This window comes from Rhea pennata, chromosome 36 (assembly GCF_028389875.1).
Source record: "Rhea pennata isolate bPtePen1 chromosome 36, bPtePen1.pri, whole genome shotgun sequence".
Lineage (NCBI taxonomy): Eukaryota > Metazoa > Chordata > Aves > Rheiformes > Rheidae > Rhea > Rhea pennata.
Window position 1 is genome coordinate 161,622 of NC_084698.1, and position 13,211 is coordinate 174,832.

Sequence of the window (13,211 nt, forward strand, 5' to 3'; positions counted from 1 at the left end):
GCCAGATCCAGGACACCTGGGCCCCCTCCCTGTCCACGGCTCTGCTTTCTACCCTGCTCTCCCAGCCTGGGGCACTCGGGGTCACTGCGACCAGAGCCCTCGATTCTCAGATCCGCAGGTCCGGCATGGTGCCCAGACGCCTGGGCCCCTGGTCTCGACCTTGGGGCCAGCGCAGTGCCCGGACACCTGGGCCCGTGCGATGGGACAGGGGTGGGTGGGCGCCGCGGGCGGGCGGGAGGAAGGGGTGTTTCCGCCCTCGCCTATTTGTATATTCCGAGCTCATGAGCTACATTATTCGGGAGAAAATGAATCTTTCATGACTGATTTGTCGACGCCTCTCCTGGCCCCGTTGTTGTTTAATGTTTCAATTTGGAGGAAGCAAACATTCAATCAGGCGGATTAACTGTTTAATGCGTGTCATCAGTCAAGCTGTCTGCTACAGGGCAGCGCCGGCGCCGCCGGAGCAGGCCGGGCTCCGGGCGCCCCGGGCGCCCCGGGCGCTGCTCGGCCCTGCCCTGCTCCTGGCTCCCCCGGCAGAGCGGCTGCGGGTGGGAACTGGGCACAGGGACAGGGCAGGGGACGTGGGGACAGGACATGGGACATGGGGATGGGGCATGGGACATGGAGATGGGACAGGGGTCATGAAGACGGGGCAGAGGACACAGAGACAGGGCATGGGACATGGGAACAGGGCACAGGACATGGGGACGGGGCATGGGACATGAAGACAGGGTATTGGGACCTGGCATGGGGACAGGACATGGGACATGGGGATGGGGCATGGGACATGGGAACAGGGCATGGAACACGGGACATGGGACATGGGGATGGCACATGGGACATGGGGACAGGGCATTGGGACCTGGCATGCGGACAGGGGACAGGACATGGGGACGGGGCCTGGGACATGAGGACAGGACACAGGGATGGGGCACAGGGATGGGACACAGGACATGGGGATGGGACATGAGGACAGGACTCAGGACACAGGACCAGGACGCGGGAAACAAGGACGGGACATGGAGATGGGACGTGGGACACGGGGACAGGATACAAGGACGGGGCACAGGGATGGTGCGTGGAGATGAGACATGGAGATGGGACATGGGACACAGGGACAGGACACAGGACATGGGGATGGGACGTGGGGATGGGACTTGGAGATGGGACATGAGGCATAGGGACGAGACATGGGACGCACGGATGGGACGTAGGACTCGGGACGTGGACACAGGACATGGGACATGGGGGTGGGACATGGGGACAGGGCACAGAGATGGGACATGGGATATAGGTGTTTAATGGCGGGGGGCAGCTGGGTGCCATCGTTTTGGCACTCGCAGGGTTAAATCCAGGAAGGTGCCCCCCCCAGCTATTACCCCCCCACACACAACTCCCCCCTTGCCCTCCAGCAGCCCCCGGATGCCTGGGACCCTCCTGGCCACCTCACGGGGGGGGGGGGGGGCCGAGGGCTAATGGCAGCCCCTGCTGGTGTGTGTCAGGCTGGGGGGTGGAATCGGATGCAGTGATTAACGGTGGTGGTGGTTGTGGGGAGCATCTCCCAGGATGGGGCCCATGCGTGGACCCCCCCCCCCCCCCACGAGGGTCGGGCCTGGGCCGGGACTGGGGCGGAGCCAACCGAGGCCAGGAGGAGGTCTACGGCCGAGGGGGACCAGAGTGTCCCGGTACCGCTGGGGCTGGGGAGGCCCGGCCCGGTGCAGGGGTCCTGGGCGGAGCCGGGGCGGAGGGCGGCCCGGTGCAGGGGTCCCCCGGTGCAAGGGTCCCAGCCCGGAGCAGAGGGTCCCGGCCCGGTGCCAGGCGGCCCGGGTAGGGGGCCCAGGCAGGGGGGATCCCGCCTGGGCAGAGGGGGTCGCGGTCAGTGCCAGGGTCTCAGCCTGGTGCTGGGTCCCGGCCGGAGCCGGGGGGTCCCAGCCGGTGCAGAGGGGTCCCGGCCGGTGCAGGGGGGCGCGGTCGACGCCGGGGGAGGCCGGCCGGTGCCAGTGTCGGTGCCGGGGGGTCCCGGTGGGTGCAGGGGGGCGCGGTCGGCGCAGGGGGTCCCGGCTGATGCTGATGTCGGTGCCGGTGCAGGGGGTCCCGGCCAGTGCCCGTGCCAGTGCCGGGGGGTCCCGGCCGGTGCAGGGGGGCGCGGTCGGCGCAGGGGGTCCCGGCCGGTGCCGGTGCCGGGGGGGTCCCGGCCGGTGCAGGGGGGCGCAGTCAGCGCAGGGGGTCCCGGCCGGTGCCGGTGCCGGGCAGGGGCGGCGGCGGCCCGGGCAGCGGAGCGCAGCGGCGCGGCGAGCTGATCAATATTCGATTTAGGTGCTAATTCGCCGCCTCTCCGCAGCTGTCAGCGGGTGATGTATGGGCGGGCGGCGGGGGTCGCCGCGAACCGGCGAACAATGGGCCGGGGGGGCACGGGGCACCGACCCCCCCCGGGCCCCCTGCCTCCTCCCCCCACCCCGTGGGTCCCGCCGGGCCGAGCCGGGCCGGGCCGGGCTGGGCGGCACCGGGGCACCGGCACCGGCCCGGACCCGCCGGGCCCGGCACAGGGCGGCGGGGCCGCAACCGGCCCCCCCGGGCGGAGGAACCCCCAAACCGGCCCTATCCTGGGCTGGGGAACCCTCAAACCAAGCCTCTCCCGGGCTTAGGGATCCCCCAAACCAACCCGCTCCTGGCCCTAGGACCCTCCAAACCTGTCCCCCTGGGCTGGGGGGATCTCCCAAACAGCCCCCTCTTGGGCTTGAGGACCCCCAAACTGGCCCCCTCGTGGACCAGGGACGCCCCTAACCAGACCCCTGGGGTGGAGGACCCCCAAACCGGCCCCATCCTGGGCTTTGTGAGCCTCAAACCAGCCTCCCGGGCTGGGGGACCCCCAAAGCAGCCCTGCCCCGGCTTGGAGACCCCATAACCAGCCCCCTTGGGACTCTGAACCTCCAAGCCAGCCCCTCCTGGGCTTGGAAACCTCCAAACCAGCCCTTTTGGGGCCACGGGACCCCATAACCGTCACCTCTCCGGGCCTGGGGACCCCCATAACCAGCCCGCCCCCCACCATGCACCTCCCAGACCCCCATAACCACCCTCCGCAGAAGCAAGGACGCCCCATAACCAGCCCCCCCATGCCCGGCAACTCGTGTGTGTGTGGGGGGGGAGTCCCTGTCGCAGCCCCCCAGGCCAGTTCCCCACAGTCTCTCCCTCCCTCGTTTTTCCCCCCCACCCGCCAGGACTCCCCCCCGCTCCCCGGGGTTTGCCCCCCCCCCCGCGCCGGCGGGGGCTGCTCCCACTCGCGGCGAAGATGGATCGCGGCGGCGGCGCCGCTCCCCGCCGGCCGCGCTTTAATTAACACTTTAGTTAATTAGTTCGGGCCCATTTACGAGTAAAATGTTTTTATTAGGGAATTTGCATGGCGGCGCGGGGTGATGGATGGCGCGTCCCCGCGGAGCCACCGCGCTGCGCGCCGCGCCGTAAACAGGAATCAATCAGGGGGGGCGCGGGGGGGCCGGGGACACCCGGGGGGGCACCGCGGCCCGGGGGGGGCCTGGCTCCGGGCCCGGGCTGGGGGGCGCGGGGGCCGCCTGGGGGGGGCGGAGGTGCTCCTGGGGGGCTTTGGGGTGCGCCTGGGGGGCTGAGGTGCTCCTGGGGGCCTTGGGGTGCTCCTGGGAGGCTTGAAATGCTTCTGGGGGGGTGCTTTGGGGTGCTCCTGACTCGGGGAGGGGACTGGGGGGGTGTGGGGTGCTCCTGGAGGGTCGGGGTGCTCCTGCGTCTGGATCGGGTCTGGAACTGAGGGTTCTTGGGGTGCTCCTGGGGAGACTGAGGTGCTCCTGGGGGGGGCTTTGGGGTGTATCTGGCTCGGGGATGGGCTTGGGGGGGCTTTAGGCTCTCCTGGGGGGTTGGGGTGCTCCTGGGTCTGCACCGGATCTGGAACTGGGGGTCCTTGGGGTGCTCCTGGGGGGCTTCTGGTGCTCCTAGGGAGCTTTGGGGTGCACCTGGTTCGGGGATGGGACTGGAGGGGGCTTGGGGTGCTCCTGGGGGGAGCTTCTTGGTGCAGCTGGCTTGGGGATGGGACTGGGGGTACTTGGGGTGCTTCTGGGGGGGGCTTTGGGGTACACCTGGCTCAAGGATGTGACTGGAGAGGGCTTGAGGTGCTTCTGGGGGGCTTCAGGGTGCTCTTCAGTCTGGGTTGGGGCTGGGTATGGAGGGGGTCCTTGGCATGCTCCTGGAGGGTACTTGGTGTGCTCATGGGGGCGTTGGGGTGCTCATGGGGGGCCTTGGGGGGATCAGAGGGATCCTTGCGGTGATCTTGGGGGAATATGGGGTGCTCCTGACTCGGAGCTGGTTATGTGGGGTCCTTGGGGTGCTTCTGGGGCTGGTTTGGGAGAGGGGGGACGGGAGGGCCCGGGGGGCGAGGGCTGCCCCGTTGCCCCTTGTCCCTACTGACGGCCGCAGGTGGCCCCGTGCTCGGAGCCTGGTCCAGCTCGGGACAGAGCTGCCCTCGTGTGGGAGCGGAGCGCACTGCAGCGGGGCGGCCGGACGCCTGGGCCCCTGCAGGCAGTGGGGCCTGTGGGGCACTCAGATGTGCCCCATAACTGCCCCCCTGGGCGCGGCTGCCCCCCCCCCCCCCCCCCGCCCAGCTCCCACCACTCTTGCAAAAACGCACAAACTCCCCAAATGCTGCTGGAGCCCAAGCACACACGCCCCCCGCCAGGCCCCACAGCACCCAGCTCCCCTCTGCCCCACAGTCTGCCTGCCCCTGCTCTGCCCCACAGCGCCCAGCTCCCCTCTGTCCCATGGCCCCAGCTCCCCTCCGCCCCACAGCTCCCAGCTCCTGCTCTGCCCCACAGCACCCTGCTCCCTTCTGCCTCCATCCCCCATACTCCTGTATGCCCTAATGCAGCCTGCTCTCTGCCCCATAGCCACCTGCCCCCCATAGCCCCCCTGCCTCCCACAGGCCCCCTTCCCCGTAGCCCTTTGCCCTCCATAGCCCCCTCTGCCCCATAGCCCCCACCCCCACAACCCTCCTGACCCATAACCCCCCCATCCCAGCAGCTCCCTGCCTCCCATAATCCTCCCTACCCCATAGCCTCCTGTCGCCATAGCCCCTCCTACCCCACAACCCCCTGCCCCCAGCCCCCCCCGCCCCATAGCCCCGCCCCCCCGCGCCCCCCTCCCCCGCTAGGCCCCGGCCCCGGCGCGGCGGCGGCAGCCGATAAATCTTCATCAGGCGGCGGTGATTAACGGGGGGGCGGCGGGGAGCGGGACCTGCCCATTAGCGCTAATGGGAAGATGGAGAGGGGCTGTCGCCGCCGCCCCCGCGCCCCCCCCCCCGCCGCCCCCCGCCCGCGCCGCCGCCGCTCAGGGGCCGTTTCCGCCCGTGCCGGGGAGGGGGGCGGACGGGTGCAGAAGGATCCGGGGGGTCTGGGAGGACCGGGGGGGGGGGCAAGACTGGGGGGCAGGACCAGAGGGTCTGGCGGTCTCGGGGGGGGGGGGGGAGGCCGAATCTGGGGGGCAGGATCAGGGGGCCTGGGGGTCCCTGGGGGACAGGATCCGGGGGGGGCAATACCAGGGGGGCACGATCAGAAGTCTGAGGGTCCCAGGGAGGGGCAGGACCAAGGGGTTTGGGGATCTTTGGGGGGCAGAATCAGGGGGAAGGACCAAGGGGTCTGGGGATCCCAAGAGGGGCAGAATCCGGGGGGCAGGACCGGGCAGGCTGGGGGTCCCAGGGGTGGCAGGACCAAGGGGTCTGGGGATCCCAAGGGGGGCAGGATCAGGGGGGCAGGACGGAGGGATCCAGGAGGGGCCAGGTAGGAGGTGAACTGGGGGGGGGAGAGGGTAAGACTAGGGGGGCAGGAAGGGAAGGGGGTGTCTGGAGAGAAGGATGGAGGGATGGAAGGTGGATGGAGAGCTAGAAGGAAGGAGGGACAGAGGGGCAGATACGTGGAGAGACAGGTAGATGGAGGAGAGGATGGAAGGATGGAGGGGAGGATGGAGGCAGGGGAGGATGGACGTGTGGACAGACAACCACGGATGGTTGACAACCAGGGAGAAATGGATACTGAGGGAGGACAGACAGACAGACAGGTGCTGTGGAGGACAGACAAGTTGCTGGAGGTCCCCAGTGGCACCAGGGTGCTTCTGAGGTCCCGAAAGGTCTTGTGGGGGGGGAGGGGTCTCTCAAGGGGATCCCCAGTAGCTCTAGGGTGTCCCTGAGGTCTCCTATGGACTTGGGGAGTCCCCAAAATCTCAAGGGTGTCCCAAGGGTCCCTCATGGTCCTGGGAGGTCCCTGGGGTTCCCCATGGTCCTAGGAGGTCTCCGGAGGTCTCTGGTGGGTCTAGGGTATCCTTGGGGTCCCTAGCAGTCCGTTGGGAGTCTCTCGGAGTTACCTCAGAGGAAATTCTGGGGATCCCTGAGGTCCTCAGTGGTCCTGAGGAAGGTCTCTAGGGTGTCCCTGGTGAGTCCCCAATGGCCCTGGAGGATCCCCAGAGGTCTCTGATGACTCCAGGGTGTCCTTGAGTCCCCAGTGGTCCTGGAGGATCCCTAGGGGAGTCCCTGGGGTGGCCCTAGGAGGTCTCTGGAGTCCTCAGTTGTGCTCAGAAGCCTCTGGGGGGGTCCCAGGGGGACTCGGTGGCTCTGGAGACTCCTTGGGGTCCCTCATGGTCCTTCGGGAGAGGTCTCTGGGGTGTCCCTGGGGTCCCCAACTATCCCATGGGATCCATGGGGGGTTCTCGGGGTCCTCGATGATTCTGGGGTGTCTGTGGGGGATTCTCGGGGGTCCTCTGTGACTTTTGGGGTCCCCAATTGTCCTTGGGGTCCCTTTGTGGGGCCTTGGGGGTTCCAGTCATGCGGGGGGCGTGTCCCCCCAGAGTCCCTGAGGACCCTCAAACCTCCCTGCGCCACGGTGGGGGGCACATCTCGGCCCCTAAAACACCGCCCCTCCCAGCCCCCTTTGCACTGTGCCCCACACACCACGGGCAGCCCCGGAAGAGGGAGGAGACTACATCTCCCAGGGTGCCCCGCGGAGGGGGGGGCGGGGGCGGCTCGTTCTCCCGGCGTGCCTTGCGCCCCGCCCCGCCCCTGCGGCGCCGCGGCGCCCCCCCGCGCTGCCACGCGGCACCGCGATTCCGCCCCGCGCCGCGAGCAGGTGAGGGCGGGGGCGGGTCGCCATGGCGACGGGGAGGCCCAGGTTGCCGGGTGTGGGGGGTGCAGTTCCGGGTACCCCCCCCCAAGGCGACCATAGGGTCCATAACACCCCCAAACCACCCTGCAGCCCCATAGAGACAAGGCCTGAGACCCCTCCCCGGCCCCCAAACCACCCTGCAGCCCCACAGAGACAAGGCCTGAGCCCCCTCCTGCCCCTCAAACCACCCTGCAGCCCCCTAGAGACAAGGCCTGAGCCCCCTCCTGCCCCCCAAACCACCCTGCAGCCCCACAGAGACAAGGCCTGAGCCCCCTCCTGCCCCTCAAACCACCCTGCAGCCCCCTAGAGACAAGGCCTGAGCCCCCTCCTGCCCCTCAAACCACCCTGCAGCCCCATAGAGACAAGGCCTGAGCCCCCTCCTGCCCCTCAAACCACCCTGCAGCCCCATAGAGACAAGGCCTGAGCCCCCTCCTGCCCCCCGGCCCCCAAACCACCCTGCAGCCCCACAGAGACAAGGCCTGAGCCCCCTCCTGCCCCTCAAACCACCCTGCAGCCCCATAGAGACAAGGCCTGAGCCCCCTCCTGCCCCCCGGCCCCCAAACCACCCTGCAGCCCCACAGAGACAAGGCTTGAGCCCCCCTCCACCCCCAAACCACCCTGCAGCCCCACAGAGACAAGGCCTGAGCCCCCTCCACCCCCAAACCACCCTGCAGCCCCATAGAGACAAGGCCTGAGCCCCCCGCCCCCCCAAACCACCCTGCAGCCCCACAGAGACAAGGCCTGAGGTTACCCCACCCCGCACCCCAAACCACTGCCTCAATTTAGCCCCCCCAATGTCTGCAATGGGCTTTCTACCCCATATTTTGGTTTGGGGGGTTGCTGCCATCTCTTATTCCTCCCCCCATTTTTATTCCCCCCCCCCCAGCACCATGGCGGGGACCCCGCCCCAGGAGCATCTCTTCAACCCCACGACGGAGAATGACCCCCTGGCTGGGCTGGGCACCAAGTGAGGATTTGGGGGGAGGGGGGTGCTTCACCATGGGGTGGGGACAACCCCGTACCATGGGGCTGATGGGGATGCTCTGGGTCCAGCGGTGTTTGGGGGGGGGTTGGTTTGGGAGCTGTGGGGCAGAGCACGCTGCTGTGGGTTCCTTCTGGTTTGGTCCTCCGGGATGCCATGAGTCGGGTCCACTGTGGGGCAGAAGGGAATGCCATGGGGCACAGGGATGCCACCGTGGGCTCAGCTGTGTCTGGGTCGGGATGGAGGCATGGGAGTTGTGGAGCAGCGCGTGCTGCCATGGGTCAGCCTGGGTGTGTCCTCCAGGGTGCTGTGGGGCAGGACTGCCATGGGGCAGAGGGGATGCCCTGGGTCTTGGGGTGGGGGGCATGTGGGGGTGCTGGGGTGGGAGTCATGGAGCCATGGGGCAGGATGTGCTGCCATGGGGTAGATCCTGTTTGGCCCTCCAGGATGCTGTGGGGCAGAGGATTCCCTGGACTGGGGCTGCCATGGGTTGTGCGGCAGAGGGAGCCATGGGCCGTGGATCAGGGCTGCCGTGGGTCACGGCTGCCATGAGGCAGAGGCTTCTGTGGGCCGGGTCCACTGCGGGGCAGAGGGTGCCATAGGCCATGGCCGCCATGGGGCAGAGGGTGCCCTGGGGCAGAGAGAGACGAGGGTTGGGTCTGCCTTGGTGCAGAGGTTGTGGTGGGGCAGAGGTTTCCATCAGCCGTGTCTGCCATGGGGCAGAAGGTGTGGTTGGTCGGATCTGCCATGGGGCAGGGGTTTCTGTGGGCTGCTGTGCTGTGGGGGTTCCTTGGGGGGGGGGCAGAGGTTTGTGCGGGTTGGCTGCGCCGTGGGGCAGGTGTTTGCTGGGGCCGGCTGTGCCGTGGGGCAGGGCTTTGTGTGGGGCCAGCGCGGTGTCCCGCAGGCTGCCGCTGCCGGCCCCGGCGCGGCGCTGGCTGGAGGCCCGGCGCGCGGGGGTCCAGCCGTGGGGCACCTTCCTGGACCAGCGGCGCTTCGGGGCCCCCCGCAACTTCGGGGAGCTCTGCCAGCGCCTGGCGCACAACGGCGAGCGCTTCCAGAGCAACTACCTCTGCGTCTTCCTCGGCCTCATCCTCTACTGCCTGTGAGCCCCGGGGCCGCGGTGGGGCGGCGTTTGGGGGCTGCTGAGGGGCAGGAGGGAGGGTTAAGGCTGGAGGATGCTATGAGGCAGGATAGGGGCTGCAGGGCGGGCGTGGTGGAGCTGCTATGGGGTGGGATGGGGGGGCAGAAGTCAAGGGGAGTTGAGGGCTACTATGGGGCAGGAGGAAGGGTTAATGCTGGAGGATGCTATGGGGCAGGATGAGAGGACGGGGTGGGAGTGGTGGGGCTGCTATGGGGCTGGATGTAGGGCAGGAGTGGGGGATTTGAGGGCTACTATGGGCAGGAAGGAGGGGTAAGGTTGGAGGATGCTATGGGGCAGGATGGGAGGGGCAGGGCTGAGGGCATTGAGGGCAGCCGTGGGGTGTGGGGGGGCTGGGGGTGCCAGAAGGCTGCTGTGGGGTGGGGTGGGGGGGGCAGGATGGGGGGCCTGGAGAAGCCGGGAGGCAGCTGTGGGGCAGGAAGGGGGGCGGTCTGGGGGTGCCATGGGGCAGCCCCCCCCCCCGCCTGCCCCACACGCCCCCTCTGCCCCCCAGCATCACCTCCCCGCTGCTGCTGGTGGCTCTGGGCGTCTTCTTCGGCGCCTGCTACGTGGTGCGGCTGCGGGCCCAGCAGGCGCCCCTGGCCCTCTTCGGTGAGCCGGGGGGCGCCGGGGGGGCTCAGGAGGCACTGGGGGGACACTGGGGGGCACTGGAGCCACTGGGAGGGCATCACGGGGCACTGGGGTGCTGTGAGGAGGCATTAGGGGCACTGGGAGGGAATGGGGAACACTGGTAGAACATCAGGAAGGACTGGGGAGCACTGGGAGCACTGAGGAGCCCTAGGGGATTCCTGGGGGGGGGAACTGGGAGGCACTGGGAGGGCATCAGGAGGGACTGAGGCTCACTGGGAGGCACTGGGAGGAGTGGGAGGCCCTGGGAATGGGGTGAGCACTGGGATGCCTGGAGCAGGGCCAGCACTGGGGGCACTGGGAGCACTGGGAGGGACCGTGGGGTGGGGGGGAGAGCGTGCTGGGGACCCCCCCAACACCCGTGTCTCCCCCCCTCCCAGGTCGGGAGCTGACCACAGCCCACCAGTACGGACTGGCTGGGGGCGTCTCCCTCCCCGTCTTCTGGCTGGCGGGGGCTGGCGCCGCCGTCTTCTGGGTGCTGGGTGAGTGACCCCCCCCCCCCAAAATAAACTGCCCCCCCAGATTGCTCCCCCAAAACTTCCCCCCCTGAAAAACTGCCCCTCAAACTGCCCTCCACCATGTACTGGGGGGCACTCAGGATGGGGGGAGTTGGGGAGGGGATTCTTGGGGGGGGGGGGGTTGTCTGGGCTCATCCCTGACCCCCCCCCCACTGTTCCCCCCCCAGGGGCGACGCTGGTGGTGATCGGGTCCCATGCAGCCTTCCGCCAGCTCGACCCCCCCGAGGCCCCCGAGCTGCAGATGGAGCCCGTGTGAGACCCCCCCCAAAAGCCAAGATGCTGCGACCCCCCCCCCCCACAGGGCGATGACCCCCCCGAACATGGAATCACCCCCTGACCCAAGGCAGCAACCCCCTCTCCAACCTCCCTCCCCAACACAGCAACCCCCCCCCCCCAGATATCCCCTGGCCTCCCCAGGGCTGCAGCCCCGCCCCCAGCACAGCACCCCCCCCACTGCAGCCCCCCAGCACAGCACCCCAATGCTGCAGCCCCTCCGGAGCCCCCCCACTGCAGCCCCCCCCCCAGCACAGCACCCCTCAATGCTGCAGCCCTTCCAGAGCCCCCCCACTGCAGCCCCCCAGCACAGCACCACCAATGCTGCAGCCCCTCCGGAGCCCCCCCACTGCAGCCCCCCCAGCACAGCACCCCCCAATGCTGCAGCCCTTCCGGAGCCCCCCCACTGCAGCCCCCCCCAGCACAGCACCCCCCAATGCTGCAGCCCCTCCGGAGCCCCCCCACTGCAGCCCCCCAGCAGAGCACCCCCCAATGCTGCAGCCCCTCCAGAGCCCCCCCACTGCAGCCCCCCCCAGCACAGCACCCCCCAGTGCTGCAGCCCCTCCAGAGCCCCCTCACTGCAGTCCCTCACTGCCATCCCCCAATGCAGCCCCCCCCCCAAAATGTCCCTCCAGGGTACCCCCTCCAAACACCCTCCCACCCCATCACACCCTCCTCCAAAATGCAGCCCCCCCAGCACCCCTTCATTTGGGGGGGGTCTCATGTGAGGCAGAGCCCTACTAACCCCCCCCCAGTGCCCCCTTGGCCACGGCCCCCAGCCAAGCTGCCGCGTTGCCACAATAAAGCTGTTGCGTGTCCGGCCACACGTGTGCGCGTGGGGTTTTTTTTGGGGGGGGGCACCCAGGAGAGGTGTGAGCCCATGGCACACGTGTGCTCGGCTGCATGGGCTCACACACCACACGCGTGCTCAGCTCTGCCGTGTGCTGCACGTGTGTGTCCGGCCCCTCTTGCTGCAAGTACACAGCTCCTTGCACGCACCACACACCTGCACGTGTGCTGCACACATAGCCCACATGTGCCACATGTGTGCATCTCCTGCATGCAGGCCACACACGTGTGCATTGCGACGTGTGTGTGCACCAAGTGGGCATCCCCTATGGGCCATGTGCCTTCGTGTAGGCCACACACGCACACATGCATCACCACTCGTGTATCCCCTCCTGTGCCACGTGCCCGTGTACAGGCCACACGCGTGTGCATGCCCGTGTGCCACGTGCCTTCGTAGAATTCATAGCCCCGTAGAGTGGGTACGGTGGGCAGGGACCTCGGGAGCGGGTCCAGTCCAACCCCCCTGCTCCGCAGGGTCACCTGGAGCACAGTAGACAGGGTGGCAGCCAGGCGGGCTTTGACTCGCTCCAGAGAAGGAGACTCCGCCACCTCTCCAGGCAACCTGCTCCAGGGCGCTGCCACTCTCACGGGGAGGAAATTCCCCCTCACGGTCAGGCGGAACTTCCCGTGCTCCAATTTCTGCCCATTGCCTCTTGTCCTGTCGCACGGGGCAACTGGAAAGAGTCTGTCCTCGTCCCCTTGACCTGAAGGGACCTGAGCCCTGAAGGGAGGGCCTTTCCGGTACTTGTACACATCGATAAGATCCCCCCTCAGTCTGCTCTCCCCCAGGCTGAAGAGGCCCAGCTCTCGCAGCCGTTCCTCATGGGGCAGATGCTCCAGCCCTCGGATCATCTTCGCAGCCCTACGCTGGACCCTCTCCACTAGCTCCATGTCTCTCTTGTCCTGGGGAGCCCAGAACTGGATGCAGTACTCGAGATGAGGCCTCCCCAGGGCTGAGCAGAGGGGCAGGATCACCCCCCCCCCCGACCTGCTGGCAGCACTCTTCCCAATGCAGCCCAGAAGACCATTGGCCTTCTTGGCCACAAGGGCACATTGCTGGCTCGTGGTCAACCTGTCATCCACGAGCACTCCCAGGTCCTGCTCTGCAGAGCTGCTCTCCAGCAGGTCAGCCCCCAGCCTGGACTGGTGCCTGGGGTTATTTTTCCCTAGGCGCAGGACTCTGCACTTGCCCTTGTTGAACCTCAGGCGGTTCCTCTCCAGCCAGCTTTCCAGCCTGCCCAGGGCTCCCCGAAGGGCAGCACAGCCCTCGGGTGTGTCAGCCGCCCCTCCCAGCCTGGGGTCGTCAGCATGGGGGCCACACGCGTGCGTCTGCACATGTGTGTGCATCCCCTCCATATGCCCTTGTGCATCCCCACACACGTGTGCATCCCCACATGCACGCGCCCTGGTGCAGGCCACATGCGTGTGCATCCCTCAGTGTGCATCGCCCATGTGCCTTTGTGGGCCACACGTGTGCGTCTGCACGGCTGTGTGTGTGCATCCCCTCCACATGCCCTTGTGCAGCCCCACACGCGTGTGCATCCCCGTGTGCACACACCCCTGGTGTAGGCCATACACGTGTGCATCCTTACACGCGTGTGCACCCTCGGACAGCCTGTCCTGTCTGTCCCCCC

General features: G+C 68.1%; 1 protein-coding gene across 1 annotated transcript; it reads left to right on the forward strand.

Annotated features, from left to right (window-relative positions):
- The first annotated feature begins 7,063 nt into the window (after nucleotides 1-7,063).
- Nucleotides 7,064-11,552, forward strand: RABAC1 (Rab acceptor 1). The gene is made up of 6 exons (XM_062598729.1): nucleotides 7,064-7,133; nucleotides 8,056-8,136; nucleotides 9,056-9,253; nucleotides 9,804-9,901; nucleotides 10,318-10,419; nucleotides 10,623-11,552. The coding sequence occupies exons 2-6, from the start codon at nucleotides 8,060-8,062 to the stop codon at nucleotides 10,709-10,711; spliced, it is 564 nt and encodes a 187-aa protein (XP_062454713.1). The 5' UTR covers nucleotides 7,064-7,133; nucleotides 8,056-8,059; the 3' UTR covers nucleotides 10,712-11,552.
- The last annotated feature ends 1,659 nt before the right edge of the window (nucleotides 11,553-13,211 follow it).

Coding starts and splice junctions, on each gene's coding strand:
- RABAC1 (XM_062598729.1), top strand. CDS start 8,060: ATGGCGGGGACCCCGCCCCAGGAGCATCTCTTCAACCCCACGACGGAG. Junction 8,137..9,055: donor CTGGCTGGGCTGGGCACCAA/GTGAGGATTTGG, acceptor GGTGTCCCGCAG/GCTGCCGCTGCCGGCCCCGG. Junction 9,902..10,317: donor GGCGCCCCTGGCCCTCTTCG/GTGAGCCGGGGG, acceptor CCCCCCTCCCAG/GTCGGGAGCTGACCACAGCC.